The sequence below is a fragment of the Gobio gobio genome (genome assembly GCF_949357685.1).
Source record: "Gobio gobio genome assembly, chromosome: 24".
Classification (NCBI taxonomy): Eukaryota; Metazoa; Chordata; class Actinopteri; order Cypriniformes; family Gobionidae; genus Gobio; species Gobio gobio.
In genome coordinates, this window is record NC_137120.1 from 14102489 (window position 1) to 14124128 (window position 21640).

The 21640-nt window shown below is 43.3% G+C and overlaps 1 protein-coding gene across 5 annotated transcripts in view; it reads right to left on the minus strand.

Moving 5' to 3' along the window:
* The window catches only part of LOC307120394 (uncharacterized protein), an 80934-nt gene that overhangs the window by 36379 nt on the left and 22915 nt on the right, over positions 1-21640 (minus strand). For 4 of the 5 annotated variants that reach the window (XR_013815783.1, XM_079807418.1, XM_079807417.1 and 1 more), the window contains one exon: positions 14279-15558. The exons of the other annotated variant lie outside the window; for it this stretch is intronic. Coding sequence is in view for 3 of the 4 variants with exons in the window: in XM_079807418.1 (XP_079663544.1) it covers positions 15505-15558 (54 nt within the window). In the remaining variant the exon portion in view is untranslated. Of the gene's footprint in view, positions 1-14278; positions 15559-21640 lie in introns of those variants that run through there. 5 annotated transcript variants of the gene reach the window in all.

Here is a 21640-nt window from a genome sequence, read left to right on the forward strand (position 1 = left end):
AGGGCCTGGACAAGAAGCTGTGTTGCGTGTTCTGTTAGGAACGGTCTGATCTTTCTGATGTTGTAGAGCGCAAACCTGCAAGAGCGAGCTGTCTTAGCAATGTGATCTCTGAAGGACAACTGGTCATCAAATGTAACTCCAAGATTTCTGACTGATTTTGAAGGGGAGATCAGGGATGGACCTAGCTGGATGGTGAAGTCATGTTGCATAGTGGGACTGGCGGGAAAGATGAGGAACTCAGTCTTTGCCAGGTTGAGCTGTAGGTGATTTTTACTCATCCATGCAGAGATGTCAGCCAGACAGCTGGAGATTCGTGCAGCTACTGTGGGGTCGTCTGGTTGGAATGATAGGTAGAGCTGAGTGTCATCAGCATAGCAGTGATATGAGAAGCCATGTGCCTGTATGATGGGACCTAATGAAGTAGTGTAAATGGAGAAAAGGAGAGGTCCAAGCACTGAGCCCTGAGGAACCCCTGTGGTCAGTTGATGCGCTTGGGATTCCTCTCCTCTCCAGGCAACCTTGAAGGACCTACCTGTGAGATAAGATTCAAACCAATGGAGCGGAGTCCCTGTGATGCCCAGTGATGAGAGGGTGGACAGAAGAATTTGATGATTTACCCTGTCAAAGGCAGCAGATAGATCAAGGAGGACAAGGACTGATGATTTGGACTCAGCTTTAGCTATCCGCAGGGCTTCGGTGACCGACAGTAATGCAGTCTCTGTGGAGTGGCCCCTTTTGAAACCGGATTGGTTCGAGTCCAGCTGGTTATTCTGTGAGAGGAAGGATGAAACCTGGTTGAAAACAACTCGTTCAAGAGTTTTTGCTATGAATGGCAGGAGAGAGACAGGTCTGTAGTTATCTATGAGTGATGCGTCTAAAGTGGGTTTCTTAAGCAGTGGAGTTACCCGAGCCTGCTTGAAAGTGGTAGGGAAAGTGCCGGTGCAGAGCGATGTGTTGATGATGTGTGTGAGTGCAGGAAGGAGAGTAGGAGAGATGGCTTGAAGGAGGTGTGAGGGAATGGGATCGAGAGGACGGGTGGTAGGATGGCTGGAGAGGAGAAGTTTAGATACTTCGGCCTCAGTGAGTGTGGAAAATGAGGAGAGAGTATGTTCGGTCGTGGAAGTGGCTGATCTAAACTCCACAGTGTGTGGGGGTGAGAACTGATTGCTGATAGTTGTTGTTTTGTTTGTGAAGAATTGTGCAAAGTCGTGAAGAATTGTGCAAAGTTCAGCTTAGTCTTATCTTGACTAAGCTGAACATTATGTATTTGCTCAGCAGCAGCGTAGCAGATCTCGTCCGCCAAAATCAAGCCTATTGTGGTGACCCACAAGTTAAATAGAGACATTCACCTAGAGACTGTACCTTTAAGGGAGCGGGGTTTCGAGTTAAGCACTTCCGGGTTAACGTTGTGTGAATGTTGTTTACATTACGCTGTAAAGTAATGCATGTTTGAAGTGGATAGTAAAGTCGACTCGACGCATCTCTGTCTCCAGTCTCCTCACTTATAACACTCCACATTGGTGACCCCGACGCGAGTTGAATTATGTCACACAACGGCGGTGGTGAAAATGATGCGGCTGCGGCGCCGGCCGCTGTTAGCGGCGCGGCTAATGTCGGCGCGATCTATGCGGCCACCATCAAGTTGCCGGACTTTTGGCAGAACAATCCACGGCCGTGGTTTCAGCACATCGAGGCTCAGTTTCAGTTGAAAGGGATAACACAGGACGTTACAAAATATTTCCATGTAGTAGCGGCTTTGGATGCCTCGACGACAGCCAGGGCTATGGCGCTATTAGAGGCTCCTCCGGCTGACGGCAAGTACAACGCGCTTAAAACATTCCTGCTGAACCTCTTTGAGCTGTCAGAGCTGGAGAAAGCAGACCGCCTGCTTTCCCTGAATGGCCTGGGCGATAGCAAGCCATCTGAGTTAATGGAGAGGATGCTGGCTGTGCAGCGGATCCATCATTCCTTTTCGCCCACATTTTCCTGCGGCAGCTTCCAGCACCCGTTCGCACCACACTGGCCAGTTCCCCCCTCCTTTCCTCCAGAGACTACCGGGCGATGGCTGTGGAGGCAGACAGGATTTTCCTCGCCAACCGGCAGCAGTTTGTTCATGTGCTGTTACCTCCCCAACACCAGTCTGCCCCATTTCCACCCCCGGTGGACGACCCGGACACCGCAGCTGCTGTGACGGCCCGCCGACAGCGCGAGGACGGGTGGTGTTTCTACCACTCCAGGTTTGGGGCCAAGGCCAAGCAATGTCGCCAGCCTTGCAGTTTTGGAGCCCAGGGAAAAGCCAGGGCCGGCGCTCATTAGCAGCTATGGGCGTTGGCCGCGACTGCAAGCTGTTATTTATCACTGACGCCTTGTCTGGCCGGCGGCTGCTGGTCGATTCGGGGGCTCAGCGCAGCATCCTGCCAGCGAAGCCTGTGGACACCATGGCTGCCGGCCATGGCCCCCCGATGGATGCCGCTAACGGCACACCCATTCGTACTTATGGCACGAGGTATGTGGAAGTGTGTTTCGGCGGGCGGCGTTTTGGCTGGGATTTCGTCATGGCCGCTGTGTCTACGTCTCGTTGGTGGATGTAACGAACTGCCGCCTGATCGACGCCCTTTCTTTTGCTTCATACCCCTGCACGCTTGGAGGGGCGGGGGCGCTTTGTCTGTCAAACACGCTGGCCACTGGAGACCGGTATCAACGCCTACTGGCTGAGTTGCCTGACATCACCACGCCCACGTTCTCATCGGCGGTGGCTAAGCATGGCGTGGAGCACTACATTACCACAGTGGGCCCCCCGGTTTATGCACGGGCCCGGCGCCTCGACTCCGGCAAGCTCGCGATCGCCAGGGAGGAGTTCACCACCATGGAGCACCTCGGCATCGTGCGACGCTCCAACAGCCCGTGGGCTTCTCCTCTGCACATGGTGACCAAAGCTGATGGCGGTTGGCGTCCCTGTGGTGATTTCCGTCGCCTGAACAATGCCACCACCCCCGATCGGTACCCAGTGCCGCATATACAGGATTTCTCTGCCCACCTAGCCGGCGCCACCATCTTTTCGAAGGTGGACCTGGTTCGCGGTTACCACCAGGTGCCTGTCCACCCGCAGGATGTCCCCAAGACAGCAGTCATCACACCCTTTGGCCTTTTTGAGTTTCTACGGATGCCTTTTGGCCTCAAGGGGGCAGCGCAGACGTTTCAGCACCTCATGGACTCTGTGCTGCGGGACATGCCTTTCCTCTTTGTTTATGTGGACGACATTCTCGTGGCCAGCGCGTCCGCCGACGACCACCTGGCGCATCTCCGGCAGTTGTTTGGCCGGCTTAGTGAGCATGTTCTCATTATTAACCCGGCCAAGTGCGAGTTTGTGTGAGTCGTCCATCACCTTCCTCGGCCACCACGTCACCCCGCAGGGGGCTGTTCCCCTCCCGGCCAAGGTGGACGCCGTAGCCAGTTTTCCACGCCCACGCACCGTGAAGTCCCTGCAGGAGTTTCTGGGCATGGTGAACTTCTACAACCGTTTCCTCCCCCATGCGGCCCAACTTATGCGACCCTTGTACGACCCCTTGCGGGGTGGAAAACCGGCGGACGTGTTGGATTGGTCCCCGGAGATGAATGGGGCCCTGGAGGCTGCCAAAACCGCGCTGGCCAACGCTGCTCTGCTGGCGCACCCGTCTCCGACCGCCCCAGCAGTGGGTAGGAGGAGCCTGGCAGCCGCTGGCCTTTTTCAGCAGGAAGCTCCGTGACAATGAGAGGAAATACAGCACCTTCGACAGGGAGCTCCTGGGTCTTTTCCTCGCTACCCGTCATTTTCGTTTCCTGTTGGAGGGCCAGCGGTTCACGGCTTTCGTTGACCACAAGCCGCTGACGTTCGCCATGGCCAAGTCTTCGGAGCCATGGTCTGGTCGACAGCAGCGCCAGCTCTCTGCCATCTCAGAGTACACCACTGACATTCAGCATGTGGCCGGCAAAGATAATTTTGTCGCCGACTGCCTCTCCCGGGCAGTCACTGGATCCGTCCACTTGGGTCTCGACTACGCAGCCATGGCTGAGGATCAGTCTGCGGACTCGGAGGTACAAGCCTACAGGACGGCCCCCACGGCGCTGCTCATGAAAGATGTGGCGTTTGACACAGCCAACGCTACACTCCTCTGCGATGTCTCCACTGGCCAACCACGCCCCATGGTACCTGCTGGCTGGAGGCGAAAGGTTTTTGACGCCATCCACGGCCTTTCCCACCCCGGGGTGAAGGCCTCTACCAAGCTGGTGGGGGCCAAGTTCGTCTGGCCAGGCCTGCGGAGGGACGTTAGGGCCTGGGCTGCTGCCTGTGTGGCGTGCCAGCGTGCAAAGGTGACTCGTCATACTAAGGCACCTTTGGCACCCTTCAAAGTGCCAGAGAGACGTTTTGATCACGTGAATGTGGACCTGGTGGGCCCACTGCCCCCCTCCCGTGGTTATACTTACCTCCTCACTATGGTGGACAGGACAACTAGGTGGCCAGAAGTGGTTCCCCTGTCCTCCATTACATCAGCCGAAGTAGCCCGGGCATTCATTATGGCTTGGGTGGCCCGTTTCGGAACACCGTCCGACCTCTCTTCGGACCGGGGTCCACAGTTCACATCAGAGCTTTGGACGGCGGTCGCCGAGGTTCTGGGGGTGAAGCTCCACCGTACCACAGCCTACAACCCACAAAGCAACGGACTTTGCGAGCGGTTTCATCGGGACATGAAGGCTGCGCTCAGGGCTAGCCTTACGGACAACAACTGGGTTGACCGCCTCCCATGGGTTATGCTTGGCCTTCGCTCCGCCCCCAAGGAAGATCTTCAAGCCTCATCAGCCGAGCTGGTGTACGGCCAGCCCCTGCGCGTTCCGGGGGAGTTTCTTCCAGGTGCCACGGCCCCTTGGTCGGTTGCCGCCCATCGTGCTGTGTCCAGGAACATTGCAGACGCTTTTGTTCCCATTCCAACGTCTCACCATGGCCTCCCCCAGTCCTACGTGCCCAAGGATTTACCGTCAGCCAAGTACGTTTTTATCCGCCACGATGGCCATCGTACCCCGCTGCAGCCCCCCTACGATGGGCCCTTCCGTGTCCTGGCCGGAGGGTCTAAGAACTTTGTTGTGGATATGGGGGGCAGGCCTGAGCGGGTGGCTATAGACCGTCTCAAGCCTGCTCCTGTGGACATTGGCGAACCGCTTCAGCTGGCCCAGCCCCCACGGAGAGGGCGACCTCCAGCAGCAGCCTCGGCCCCTGCCCTCTCCCCTGGCACGGTCCCTGCCCCGCCCCTTGCCCCTTGCCCTTTTCCTGTTAAGCGCAGCCGGTACGGTCGCCTGGTCCGCCCCCCTATACGTTGACTCTTAGGGACTGTTATGAGCTGGATTGTTCTATTTTGAGTACCCGTTCGGTATGGGCCTGTTATTATGGGTGAATTCTGGGGGGGCCTGTGTGGTGACCCACAAGTTAAATAGAGAGACATTCACCTAGAGACTGTACCTTAAAGGGAGCGGGGTTTCGAGTTAAGCACTTCCGGGTTAACGTTGTGTGACTGTTGTTTACATTACGCTGTAAAGTAATGCATGTTTGAAGTGGATAGTAAAGTCGACTCGACGCATCTCTGTCTCCAGTCTCCTCACTTATAACACTCCACACTATGTACATTCCAAGCTTTATGCTAATAAAATGCTGGTTGAATCTATTTCACTCCGAGAGTTGTCATGAGTGAATGATGTTTTTGAATGTAAAAACCACATAAACGTCATAAGTTGACTTCACACAACAGTATAAAAAATTTTAAAAAGCAAGTTCATGACACCTTTAAAACACGTATTTAATTTAATATGTTCAAATATTATAATTATAATTTTTATTTATTTAATCTATGTTGATTATGAAAGTGAACAGGATAAGATGCGCAATGTGTCAGAAGACATGGGGGACAGAAATTATTTTGAGAACACTTGTTTTGTTGAAAGCCTTTCTTTTAAGTGAATTTCGTTTTGTATAAATTGTATCTTAATTTTAATCAATGTTTTATCAACCATTTGCCTTGATTTAATAATAATAAGCAAATAAAGCAGAGTAAGCCGACAATGACATGGAGGCGCCAGTGCTGTGTGAACAACGGCTTAAATGAACAAATAAGCTACTAGAATTTTTTTTTAGTTGGGGGCAGCCCTAGCTATTTATTTCAGATAGCCTATATTTAAACCAGCATGGTACATAGTGCATTCTGGGTTGAGCATGCGGCGAGCGGAATGAGCTTCAGAAATGAACGAAATCTTCAGAAAGTCGCTCTCCACTTTGGAGGAAAATCTACCTAATCTTTGGAGCTCTTTCTACGCAAACTGGGCCACAGATGGTAAGCCCAATTACATTAACCCAAAACTAACTTAATTAAACTTTTTTTAATTATTAGAATAGACATTAATAGAATACATTGTCATGCAAGTACTTTTAATTCTCATAAAGTACATTTCAAATCAGGTACTTTTTTCCTTAAGTAGGGTTGTCATTGTGGTACTTCTACTTTTACTAAAGTCAATATGTCTCTGGTTATTTGTAGCCTATTACTTCCACCACTGATGATAGAGAACGTGTTATACTCATAGCTCAACAGTGGCTGCTGGATGGCCAGTCAAGCGTCAGTAAGTGATAATGTTAATTTGACTGCTTTAATTATAAGAAACCCCCATAAACGTATATCATACAAAAGAATAGAGTCCTAAGATTATATTCATAACATTACAATAATGTATTTCCTTGCAGATATAGTGATAGAGAACGCGTTATACTCATACAGTAGCTCAACAGCGGCTGGCTGAACTGCGGCATGAGTCGCATTGGAGTGACGTAAACTGTAAGGTGCCAACCAGTCTGGACAGAGAAACCGTAGTTTCCCGGAAACAAAGGACTTTTCCAAAGATTACCATTTGAACACTTTCTTGCATACACTACAGCCCCACCCGAGACGCATCACACTGAGACACACACACCTCACATTCACACCCTGCACACCACCCCCTGCGTAACTCACTCTCACCTACCCTGAAACCCATTCAAAGTCTATGCAACGTTAAGTGTGTTTAATGTGTAACTATGCATGTTTAGAATCATTTGAAACGTGTAAGTGCGTCTGGTAAAATGGTCTCATTCTCCCAAGCATAATGCAAACCTCCAAGAAGTTAGATAAGCTGATAAAAATACTGTATATCACCAAAAGGTGACCTCGCGCAGATCATCCACTCAGAGTGCCTCCTGTATGTAAATAAGTACCCTCCTTCACAGATGTTTAGAACCCATTCAAATACACATTCTGATTGCCCGTCTGTGACCCCCCTGAATGAGGGAACAAAATCTAATTATAATCTCAAACACCACCATTTGTGGATTTATTGAATTATCTGGGTATTTAAGGGAAGGTGATGCAAGAATCTGGGAATCTGCACCCAGATATCCCACACCGCTTTTTGTGTGTAGTTTTTCACTACCAGGTAAAGATTTAAAAAAATCCTTGATTTTTGAATTAATGTTTTTACATGTGATTGATTGATTGATGCTTTTATTCCTTGAATTGAATTTTGATTGATGTTTCTTACCTGGTTAAATAAATTGTTACGTTTGGAATTATTCTGATTTATTCTGACGTTATCTCTCTCAAGTAGATTACGTGAAGGCGTATGTTACCACAAATCTGTATCAGGCTGAGTATCAGACCAAAATACAGTTGAGTGGAGCATAAAGCACACTAACTGAGATTCTTGAATTCTGACTAGCTTTTTGTACTATTTCAAGTGTACTTAGACTGTGAAGACTAAAAGGGAATTTCCGTTATTATACATTAATGTTGATTAACCAACCTAAATAGAGTGAGTCTTACCTCTGCTTAAAGTAAAGTTATTCTAGCTAAGTGTACATGGGAAACCATGGCATGGCCATCCCAAAACTACTATTACATTGGTCGACTTATAGCTAAAGAAGTGGCCATGACCCCTGACTAGAGATAATGTTACTTTAATTCAAGTGTACACAGATCTGTGGGGACTAAATAAAATACTTTTAGAGGAAGCAAGCTTGAGAGCGGCACTCTGAACTGTATAGTCATTTACCTCTGTTTTAGTGACCGAAACTGACGAGTTTGCGATCGTGAGACCCGTGTCCGGCCGGCATGAGGACCTCAAAGCGACATAGATTCCTAATGAACGAGTAAAATATTGAATAAAGAGGGAATAGAGTAATCAAACGTTTATTCAGATTTCTAAATTACTAAACATATTTGGAAAACCTTTTAATGGAGTCAGATAAAATAACGAGATAAATACATATAAAGAAATGTGTTTAAATTAATCCTGTTTTGTTGCGTAAAAGGAAAGACAGTGACACGCAGACACGCCACGCAGACATGATTTTGTGAGCGATTCAGATAATTTTGAATTCATGATTCAGTTTTGAGCAATATCATTTTAAACTTGTTTAAAGCAGCACTAGGTAGTTTTTGCTCTCGGGGTCCCCCTACAGTTGGGAAACAGTATTGTCCTCTACTACTGTCGTAAACTGTCATTCTACATCAGTGGATGCATCGCACGTGCATTTGTTGACATGACAACTATGATAGCCCTGAACACTGCAGCAGGAGTTCACATGTCTATGGAGTTCACATGCAGGTGTTCTGCTTGCGTCGCGCGTGAAATGTCTTCATCCCAGGTACAGTGGCATATGTTTCAGCATGTCATATGAATATCATTTCATGGGTTTTATTTTTTTCAAACGCCAAATGATCGCGATGCTCACGTTTACAAGCCAGCGTCATTATAGTAGCCTAGTCTATTGGTTACCGTTTTACGGAATCTATATGATACTTCAATTCAATGTTTGAGTGGTAGGTAATAACCATATATCGTCAATATTATAATATCAAGAAGCTACCCTAGATGAATCTGCAAATTTGAAAAATCGATTTGCATTATAGCTTGAGGCAAGACATATAAACCAATATCACAGACATGTTATGTATCCTAAAATATGATTTTGTACGTCTTATGTATTTATTTGCAAGACCCTCCTCCTTTAGCTCACGCCAACGAGCAAACACTGGCCCAATGTTGATCCTCGTCCTGCCTTTAATCCGATCACTTTCTCGTTTCCTCTTTTTGCTTTCCTCCGACAAAACCTTTGCTTTCGTATTTTTCTGTGCTGCTTCAGCCATGACTATAACATTCGGCAAACAAATTATAGTTTGGCTCGCACGTCCAAATTTAAGGAAGTGGGGGTAGTGGTGGAAGTGACGTATATGGCGTAAAGCAGTCGAATTTTGTAGTTCTTTTTTTTTCTCTGGTTACTACCCGAAACCCGAAGTTTAAAAGTACGATTAAAAACTATATAGACCCCGTCAGGCTATGGCAGACGTGTCATTCAACCTATTGTAAGTCGATGTATCATCACAAGAGGTTTGAAAATATATTATAAAGGTTGAAAAGTTACCTAGTGCTGCTTTAAATATTTGATTTACGCTTATTATTTTTATTTCAGTGACTGCGTTGTTTGTGATTCTGGTTAACTTTGCATTGATTTTTCAGTTTTGTGTGTAATATTTTCACATGTGTTTTAAAATTTGTTATATTATTATATTTTTTTTTATGCATGACTGCAATACATTTGGCGGAAATCTGATCCCATACATCTCTGTTGACTTGAGACTGAACTGAAGAAAACATGTGACCGTCGAATCAATACTCAATGCAGAGTTCGGAACCACCACATAGCCTACATACTATACTCTTACTATTTTTTACTATATCTTTATATAGCAGGAATACTAAGAGTAGTAGGCTATGCTAGAATAAGTTTTCGTATTTAGCAACAGTGGGTTTTTGTTGGGTTATTTTTTAGGTTAGGTAAACTTAAATGATTCCTCCCCGGCTATAGGCCTAGTGCTCTGACTACTGAAGATAGCCTACTTTGTGTGTTATTAATATAATACAGCTGCGTAGAAACGCATAATAGCCTACCAGATGAATCAAATTATACAGATTATTCAGTGGCAAAATATAACAAAAGGGTCATGAAACATGAAACCCTAAACCAAATTTTCTAATATTTGAGCAGAAGTATGTGTGTTGAACATCGTGGAAGACATTAGCCTGGCGTGGCCATACTCAATTCTTGTCAGAATATGAGTCTGGTACCGCTCCATTGAGCTTTGATTATGGGGCGTGTTTCAACCGAGCCAGGAAAGACCTCAATTGGATAGACCCACAACCAATCAGAGCAACGGAGCGACGCGTAACGTTAGTTGTCAAATGTCAACAGAACTCAACTGCACTGTTACCAAGTCCGTGTTTTTCTCCATGTCCGCGGGTTGAAGCGACCCCAATTATGTGATTATATAAACCCAGGAATGCGAATTTTAGCAGGCAACCTTGCCAAAATAACATATTTTGTTAACCAAACGCCATTTTTTTCCGGAGAACCCCCCGGAAAGTTATAGTTTTGGGCTATAGTTTTGAATAGCAATTGTGCGCGACATTGCAAAAACACTTGGAAACCCTGTCTGCACGCACGCTGGATTAAGTAACGTTACAAGAAAAAGATGAGTGTAAACGATCTTTGCCAGTAATGAAATAATTTAAGGATACACAGAGTACTTACCAACACGATCATCGTTTCTGAGAGAACTAGTGAAGGTGAATGCATATACGAACAAGTTCTCCATTTAGGATAAGAGCAAATTCCCAAGAGCCTTCGATGACGTGGATGATTACGTTACTGTTGATCATCTGTCCATCATCGTCTAAAGCCCGCCCTGACAATTTCATTGGTCCGAACAGTTTCTGTTCGGGCATAATTCCTCCTCTATGGAGCGAGTCCAGACCGAATTGCCCGAGCAAAAATGTTTGTGGGCGGGGCTAAATTCGGCTGGCATCCAGGCCAGGAAGACATGTGACCATCTGTTAGTTTTGAATGTGGGAGAAAACTAGTTAATTTTAAACCTTTTTGCTATATTTTCAACTTCCTGGTTTAAATTCGTCTTCATGTCAACGTCATAATTATTCATTAGACTGCGTGTCTTTGTCCTATGAGAAGACGCGTTGCTTAATTCATGACAGCAGTCGCTTAATTATTCATGACAGCGTTGATATATAGGCATTTTCCTCTGACTGGCACTACAAACAGTGATATCGCACACAGTAAGTGAGGGATGCATTAATGGATCAAAAAACGACAGTTATTTCCGCTTTGTATGAGTTTCTGCGTTTACTACGTTCTCTTCAATAGATCCTGTCTTCACACAAACGCGATTCATCCACACTCTGAGTGTAACCGCTCTTCACGGCTATTTAACCATCCAAACGGCATATAAAAACTACACAAAATAAGCCTCAAAAGTTATTAAAGGTATGCAACATCATGTTCATTAATATTTTCGAAGCAGAGAACAAATTGCGAATGGCTGTGCATTTAATTGTCCATTGAAAACCTGTCACAGTATTGCGTTGTGTGTAACTTAATGTTCATTTGCAGTGTGCATTTGTGGATAGGCCTATATTATGTGCATTATGTAATATGGTGATTTAATAATGAATATATATAGGCTATAAGAAAAGCTATGTTTTGTCAATAAATAGGCTATAATTATTAACTTTTTTGTACATAAAATTATAGACTGGGTAAACCCAGCCTGATCTGCCAGCGATTTGATTTCGCCCGGCAACTCAGTCTGGAAACCTGTTCATTTCTACTGTTACACTTTTGCGGGAACCAATTACAGACTTATCCACCTGGCGCGCTATTGGCTGGCACGATGATGGATAGAGAAGCGGTGGGCCGTTGCCAAATGGCAACCTCCCGCAGTTTCTCTTGACGCCAATACGGAAGTAACTTAAACTGCACTTCATCAAGGGACATGCTCCAGAAGGGAGCAGAATCTCAATGAGCCCCATGTTAAAATGGCCAACTTTACAGCAGAAAAGAAAAAAAAAATATGTTTACAGCCCCGTACAAATTATGGTTTTGGTCTAAACGGCTAATTTTGCCCTTCATGACATGCACCCAAGAAAGGAATGTTATTTCACTATTTAAGATAGGCCGGTGATAGCCCGTCTGAAAAACCTAAAGCCCCGGGACGTTGGGCTTTGCGAGCACTGACGTTACAAGTCCGAGTCTGATGAACCAATAACACCTTCTCCAGCCTGTGACAGTGTACTAAGGTATGTAATCAATAGATATCAAACGATCTGTAACAATGCAATACGAACACATATAAAAAACATGTTTTACTCACATAAGTGTGTTGCACCGTTCCTGTCGGATCCAATAGAAAAGGCACAGCATTGTGTTTAAATCTCAATATGTCTGCAAATCCAGTCTCGACCTCGATTTACAATCGATTCCGCGGTGAAATGAAGCGAACAAATGCTCAATGTCTTACGCACGTGAGCTGGAACGTTTATTGCTCTGTAACGACCCGTTTAGCTCCACGAGACGGTGGGCGGGCTTGAGGCGGTGCTTCTATGACGTCAAGGGTCGACATATTCTGAGATCTCTCGTTTTCTGGGCCTGGTGTCTATAAAAGTTTTCTTTGACTAACAAGGATGTTTTCAGCTCTTAAACTTACAGGATATTCTTATATCACAATGAACTTTTATATCAAAGGCTCAAAGGAAAGTTGATTTCTCGATTCATCACCCCTTTAAATAAACTGAGATTGATAAAATGATAATTTTCAGTCAGAACACATTTCACACAGCAGGATTTTGAATCGCAGACAGGTCCAGATATTTAGCATGCAAAATATCTCATCACGCATGGATGCATCGTTCCATCGTGCAGTGTGAACACAGTAGTGACTGAATGCTATACCAGAGTCATGCAGTGTGAAAATAACAGTGATCTGACTGCTTTGAAAATTGTGCAGTCCTAACTGCATAACAAACACTTTGAAAAACTTTATCATAACACCATAATATACATCATATACATAATTTACCCACTCTAAATGTACCTGATTTTTCATATCATCAGAAAAATTATGACTGAGACTTGCCTGCTTCAGAGCGGTCATAGCTAATGATATGCTATAGCACGCTTGCAAGTTCACGTGATTGGTTACAAGGTAGTTTGTGACGTCAGAAACACCAGTGATTTCAAACTGCGTTTTTGAGACAAAATACTCAGCAATGGTGTTGACTGCTGAATTTCAACATGGTTTGTCTTAAAGCATATTAAAAACACCACATAGACATTATAAACAACATTAAGGGCGTTTTCACACCTGAAAGTCCGCACCAAGGTCCGAACCGACGTTCATGTTTTGATACTTTTTATATATTCGGTTAGTTTTGGTTTGGTTTCACATTGCAATTATGTGAGCGGACTAAAGAACTTTACATGACGCACTTGCGTCCACTCGTAATCATCTATGTGGGCTGCATCTGGACATTGATTGGTTTGTAAACGGACGTGCGTCTGACGTCAGCGTCTTTGACAAGTTGAATGAACGGACGCATATCGTTGCCACTATTGAACAGTGCGCATTGCTTGACTATTGTTTTATTCGTTACGTTTAAAAAATGACATTTCAAGCTTTATATACACATATTTCTCATGTTTGTGAGGCAAGTAGCCTGCTGAGTTTGGGTTTATTTGAGACGCGGTCCAGTTCATGTGCAAAGCATGTGATCGCTCCCGTGATTATTGCTATAGACTATTTGCTTCTTATTTATTAAATCCAGGCAATTATCTGATTAAACGTTGATTAAAATTAAGATACAATTTATACAGAACGAAATTCCCATTAAAGAAATGCTTTCTAAGCAAAATCATACAAAATTTTGTTCAAAATTATTTCTGACTTTCTGTCTTCTGACATATTGCGCATATTTTCACTTTTCATAATCAATGTAGCCTAGATTGAATTTAAAAATAACGTTATAATTTTTAAACATAAACAGGAACTTCCTGTAAATGGTCTGAAAGTCCGAACCATACAGAAAATTATTTCACACTAACAACGAACCGAACCTTTGATCAGTTTGATCCGGACCGAGACCACCTCTTTTCGCCGGACCAAATTTCGTCTGTTTGGTCCGGACCGTGGTACGGGGGAGGTTTCACACCTGAAAATTTTATTCGGACCAAACTGAAAAGTCCGAAAATCCGGACCAAACAAGGTAGGTGTGAAAACGCCCTTAAACTCGATTTTCACCACAGGGGGACTTAACCATGTGTGTCCCATGTTAGGTTGCGCCCCACTGCAAATGTTCAAGGAAAGAACCACACACTTTTGAAAAGTAAAAAAGAAAAAAAAATTATATTAGAAAAAAAAGTTATTTTCAGATAGTCATTTTACATATTAACAACATTTATCAGTCATTTATTAATGGAATTTAACAGTATAGACACTGAAAAGGCTGTTGCTCTGAATCAAGAGAAAACATTTTAGCCATTTTTACAGCATGGACAACACAATGATGTACAAGATCTTACAGTACTGTTAAAAAAAAAACTCAAATAAAAGGCAAACTGACTGATTAAAATGTTTTAAAATAAAGATGTGTATCATGTGTAGAGGCAAATTGGTATGAGCTAATAATATAATTTTAATTGAAATCTAACATCAAGACAGTTGTAGACATGACCTTTTCAGCTATAAACATGTTTTATGATGCTTATAATGTTTGACCTTTTTACCTTAAGTACAAATAAACCTCATCAAAAAAAAATCAGAACACAAATGAAAGCATAACGACAGTTATTATGACCAGAAAATAGAGATGTACCGATGTATTGGCATATAAAATTAAATAAAAAATTAAATCGGTAGGCTATATAAAATAAGCAATTATTTTCACTATCGGCTGATTGTTTTAAAATAGTCAATGATCAGGCCCGACTGTAGGCCGATCCTGTCAATCAAGGGTGCGGAAAAGCATGTAAGACTGCAACTCGTACTGTGTGTGAAGAATGGCTCTTGTTTTGAATTTAGGGCAATTTAATGCGTCAATAACGCATTACAGTTCAAAAATAGAGGAGGCTCTATTTGACCCAATGAATTAACCGTAGTTCAAGCCAGGGTTGCCAGGTCTGCAGTTTTTCCCTACACCAAGAGTAATTTGTAGCGCCTTCCATCTAATAATCGCAAAGAGCTTTGTGCTTGACAACTTTCAAATTCTGTCCATTTTATCACAAAATTCAAACAATAAATGGAATTTTGACACTCTAGAATGTGATGTGACAGATTGCTGTAGCGCCTAAGTTTAAGTGGTTCAAGCTTGAGTCTTTTCTTCCACTTAAATTCAAGTTATAGCATGAAAAAACATACATGAACTTCAAAAGGTATGTTGAAAGATACAGTACAACTTACTGAAAGCTTATGTCTAATGTAATCCCTCAGTGTTTCAACTGTGGAATGACGTCAATAAAAGAGCTGGTCACTTAACGTTGCATTTAGGTAAGTTATCCAGAGTTATCGGTGCATCTCTAGCAGGAACCTTATCACAAAAAAAAACGAATTAACGTCTTGTGACAACACCCGCATACACCACCTCATCCTCCTGTTTAATGCTCTGAAAGAAAAAACAAAAGAGACAAATGCTTTAGTATGTTCGGATATCTCTGTTTTTCAAGAACAGTACTTACAACTAAAGAAAACCAATGAAATCCCAATCACTACACTCGTAAGAAAAATGGTTCTAAACAGTAACAATAGCAGAACCCAATAGAACCCTTTTTAAGGTTCCATAAAGAACCATGCTTTGAAAGTGTTACTGTATAGGCCAGGGGTAGGCAAGTTCAGTCCTAGAGAGCCGCTGTCCTGCAGAGTTTAGCTCCAACCCCAATTAAACACACCTGAACCAGCTCATCAGTGTCTTCAGGATTACTAAAGCTACAGGCAGGTGAGGGTTTTTCAGGGTTGGAGTCAAACTCTGCAGGACAGCGGCTCTCTAGGACCGAACTTGCCTACCCCTGGTAAAGGCTATAGCAGTGGTTCTCAACCCTGGTCCTCGAGGCCCACTGTCCTACAGAGTTTAGCTGCAACCTTGATCAAACTCACCTGCCTGTAGCTTTCTAGTAATCCTGAAGAGCTTAATTAGCTGTTTCAGGTGTGTTTGATTAGGGTTGGAGCTAAACTCTGCAGGACTGTCTTTTTAATAATCATTTATTTGTATTAATATTATTATGTTAGGATATTCATATTATTAATGTTAGCATTATTAATATTATTTTTATATATTATTTATTAATATAGTTTTTTAAGTCATCTACCGGTATTATAATATATTATTGCCTCTATTTGGGTTTTTCATTAAAAAAAATAAACCTCAGCATGTTGTGTCATTTAGGTACTTTTATTTTGTATTGATATGGCAAATTGTAGCAAAAATGACAGTTGTGAGGTCGAAAGAGTCACTTACAGGTGCTGGTCATATAATTAGAATATCATCAAAAAGTTTATTTATTTCTCTAATTCCATTCAAAAAGTGAAACTTGTATATTATATTAATTCATTACACACAGACTGATATATTTCAAATGTTTATTTATTTTAATATTGATGATTATAACTGACAACTAAGGAAAATCCCAAATTCAGTATCTCAGAAAATTTGAATATTGTGAAAAGGTTCAATATTGAAGACACCTGGTGCCACACTCTGATCAGCTAATTGTGAGATGGTGGTCCAGTGGGTTAAACCATGGAACTGATACACAGAAGGTTGCTGGTTCAATCCCAGTGGTCACCACCAGTGTGTCCTTGAGCAAGACACTTTACTCCATGTTGCTCCAGGGGGATTGTCCCTGTAATAAGGGCACTGTAAGTCGCTTTGGATAAAAGTGTCTGCCAAATGCATAAATGTAAATGTAATTAACTCAAAACACCTGCAAAGGCCTTTAAACGGTCTCTCAGCCTAGTTCTGTAGGCTACACAATCATGGGGAAGACTGCTGATTTTACAGTTGTCCAAAAGACGACCATTGACACCTTGCACAAGGAGGGCAAGACACAAAAGGTTGTTGCAAAAGAGGCTGGCTGTTCACAGAGCTCTGTGTCCAAGCACATTAATAGAGAGGTGAAGGGAAGGAAAATATGTGGTAGAAAAAGTGTACAAGCAATAGGGATAACCGCACCCTGGAGAGGATTGTGAAACAAAACCCATTAAAAAATGTGGGGGAGATTCACAAAGAGTGAACTGCAGCTGGAGTCAGTGCTTCAAGAACCACTACGCACATACGTATGCAAGACATGGGTTTCAGCTGTCGCATTCCTTGTGACAAGCCACTCTTGAACAACAGACAGCGTCAGAAGCGTCTCGCCTGGGCTAAAGACAAAAAGGACTGGACTGCTGCTGAGTGGTCCAAAGTTATGTTCTCTGATGAAAGTAAATTTTGGGGTCCCAGAGTCTGGAGGAAGGGAGGAGAGTCACACAATCCACATTGCTTGAGGGCCAGTGTAAAGTCTCCACAGTCAGTGATGGTTTGGGTTGCCATGTCATCTGCTGGTTTTGGTCCACTGTGTTTTCTGAGGTACAAGGTCAACGCAGCCATATACCAGGAAGTTTTAGCGCACTTCATGCTTCCTGCTGCTGACCAACTTTATGGAGATGCAGATTTAATTTTCCAACAGGACTTGGCACCTGCACACAGTGCCAAAGCAATCAGTACTTGGTTTAAGAACCATGGTATCCCTGTTCTTAATTGGCCAGCAAACTCACCTGACTTTAACCCCATAGAAAATCTATGGGGTATTGTGAAGAGGAAGATGCGATATGCCAGACCCAACAATGCAGAAGAGTTTAAGGCCATTATCAGAGCAACCTGGGCTCTCAAACACCTGAGCAGTGCCACAGACTGATCGACTCAGGCAACTAAGCCCTAACTAAGTATTGAGTGCTGTACATGCTTATACTTTTCATGTTCATAATTTTCAGTTGGCCTAGATCTCTAAAAATCCTTTCTTTGTATTGGTCTTAAGTAATATTCAAATTATCTGAGATACTGAATTTGGGATTTTCCTTAGTTGTCAGTTATAATCATCAAAATTAAAAGAAATAAACATTTGAAATATATAAATCTGTGTGTAATGAATGAGTATAATATACAAGTTTCACTTTTTGAATGGAATTAGTGAAATAATTCTACTTTTTGATGATATTCTAATAATAAATATGACCAGCACCTGCATTTTACGGCCGAGAAAATTACTCGCCAAGCGTTCATTTGAACGGGCCATAACTATCAGCTCTGCTGCGGATATTAATATCCAAACGATAGTGAAAACACTAATTAAAAGCAAGGTAACAAGCAGTTTAATACATTAAATTCATAAGCACATAACACAAGACACTTCTCTTTAAAAATATAAACCAGACTTTGCACTTTATAAGCATTACCTGAACGAACCATCCATCATTAATTTAACCCTTCTATCGTTTCTTAGGCGGGGTTATTAAGTTTTATATCAATGCACCAGATCAGCTAAAATCTGGAGGGCTACTTGTGTTTGTGTTTCTTTGGGGATTCCCAAGCGGTAACCTTCCAGTCTCTAGGCTCGTTTGAGATGAGAAAAATCTGCGCAGAACCGATCACGGGTGATCACCGCGAGATGCATGCCGGTTAGAAAAGTGTCTGAGTTACGTCCGACTTGCTCTGATGCCATGCTGACGTGTGCCAACAAACTCTCGCGGCGGCAAGGTGGCTGTTTCATATTGCGCAGTCGGGCACAGTTGCTCTCCACCGACTGCTCTGATCAAAACCATGATGGGAAACGACTTGCTGACGACACTGCTTAATGCTTATTGGTTTAAACAAAAGTCTCGGCTGAATTTCAGGCGAGGCGAGGCGCATCTCAAACAAGCCTTCTCTCTTGAATCCAACACAGAAGTGACTTAAACTGCAATTCCTCAACTCAAGGGAGTCAATCCCATTGATATTGAATCGACAGAATTGTTTTTTTCACAAAGTTTACAGCCTGGTACATAAAAGTGGTTTTGGTCTATGAAGCCATTGCCCTTCATGACAACTCTGAGGGGCGTGAATTTTTTTTTATAACTCATCCGTTCAAATTATATTAAGCCTTAAATTTCTGTAAAATTAAGGGCGTTGCCACATGAGTGACAGGTGGATTGCCGCTGCTGTCACTACAGTCAAGCTGGGTGTTGTTTCAGCAACCAGCCACCTCAGCTCCACCCACATCCCGCCTCTGCCTATTTTCGGTTATCTGGGAGTGACGTGTGGTAACACGCTGACAAGATGGCGACGGCCGGCTCCGCCCACTTTGGGCTTCAACAATGCTCATCAGAAACCTACGGGTGACGTCACGGATTCTATGTACATTGTTTTATACAGTCTATGGGATTCCTTTCGCTGGAGGGCTTTTCGGGCCTGGAGTGACATCTTTCTTGTGAAGCCAATCACGTTGGTGTGTTGGCAGATGAATGAAAAGTCTTGTGGATGAGGTTTGAAGTTGAAGCAGGCTTTGCTGTAGAATCGTTGACTGAAACATTGCGGCAAAACTTAACTTAGAACACAAGACTCAACGAGAGTAGTAAGATGGCTTGAATGAAGCTGTTCATTCTTAAACCATTTTCATCTGGTCTTGATCTTACTCTGACTCTGTCTGGAGTCTACTTGTCTGATTCTTTGTTCGTGTCCTGAGATCATACTGATAAGAAATAAAAAAAACACTTTCATTTCGATGTTTGTGTAGAGGAGTTTGTACTAAGACACAAACGCTGTACTAAGATCAGGAGATTGTGCTCACCCCTGGGTGTCAATCAAAACACATCACAGGACTACTTTGAAGGTTAGATACAGGAAGATGTTATGCGTTTTCTTCTCTCAACTCCGCTTACTGACTGTTCGTGAAGTTTCTGGCTCGCCACCTAGCTCCTTTCCGACTTCACCAATTGAGGGTATGCAGCTGGTAATGCCCACTGAGTGGCAAAAAGACGGCAGCATTTTTTTTCAGCGTGAAAGCAGCGAAAAACACACAAAACCAGGACCGGCACCAGAGTGGGGGTCAGGGGTGGCTTGGCCATGGACCCCATGGACATCCCTGTGCCACCCTCCGGACAGAGGGAGACAGACTTGATAATAGTGTGTAATTTGCTCACTCAAATGACTGCCGCTGCTGCTTCTGCTACTGATTGCTTTTAGAGGGAAAAGCTGCAGATAACTGCTGAGGATATGTTTTCTTTCTAATAATCGCATATTATTAGAGAAAAATAGTTGGCCAAAGATCTAGTGCGTATCTGTATTTGCGCTCATCGAATGATTAAATTTCCAACGTGCTTTCGCTTCGGTGAGTAATGCAGCCAATCACAGGCATGTTTGTTGATTTCTAGAACGCAATGGCCAATCACAGGTGTTTCAGTTAGAATCCACTCACTGCTCAAGTTTTTGTCCAGTGCTGAGTTCTGCACATGCGCTAATCTCAATCCGCTCCCTAGTGCAGTAGTCAGGGCACTGATCAGGGAGTCGCCACATTCATGTACATGATATATTGATTCACGACCTAGGAAGCTAGGGAGCTGATTGAGACGTACCCATTATGTAAATAAGAGATTCGTTGTGTCGTCAGCTTGAAGCTTCACTGATTAATATAAAGTAACTTTGTCAGATAGTGTTCATTGAATGAGTGACAGCTTTTAGTGATTATAAAGGGAGCGCTCTTTGCACGCTGTCTATGTGATATAAAAAAAATTATTAATAGGACTATAATATATTCAAAATTTGAATAAAACTTTTTGTGTTCCATTCTTGACACACTTCAATACATATAGGCCCATCCGCATATAAATGCGGGATTCACTCTTGAAATTGTGATGACTGACAGCGAGATTCACAGTTCTAATAGGGGCTCATTGTAACAGTGTGACAACATGCCTCACCTGCACAACCATGATTTAAACCTGGCTCGTGTCCTCAGCATTAAAGAACTATCTCAACTGTTAAATAACAGATATTATTAAAAAATATATATAGATTAAAATAATGTCAGATTTGTCTCATTTTAAATAAACAAAAAACAGAGATTTACTTTTGCTATGATTAAATAAATATTCAGTGATATCTTCCAAAGATTTTTTTTAATTTTGGTGTATTTTTTTCTCTAAATAATGTTGATATGGCAACTAGTAAATACACTAAGTTTCGTCATGCTGGCATGCGTGGAAAGTTTTAAACGATGTGTGTTACAACTAACCCCGCGCTAGGTTGTGCCCCGCTCACCCCTACACCCAGGCCTTTTTTTGTAATTACGGCTGTGTCCGAAATTGCCGCCATACCCTTAAATAGGGCACTATTTGAGGCAACAGCTGTAGTGGTGCCAAAACCACTGTCCCAAATTTTGACATGTGACCATCAAATTCAAAATTACTTTTTCACCCTAAAAAGGGTAAATTTAATAAATGTAGGATGCACATCGGCGCTGGATCTGGAGACTCATGCTCCTCATGCATAGTCTTAGATGGATAATTACTATTGACAAATGAAAATGAATGAATAATTACATAATTAAAAATTTATTACAATCTCTACTGTGAAGTGTGAAACAAAAGTACATTTATGAGGACATCCAGAGCTGAAAACTTCCTTGTTAGTCAAAGAAAAGCTTTTATGGACAGCTGGCTCAGCAAACGATCGATAT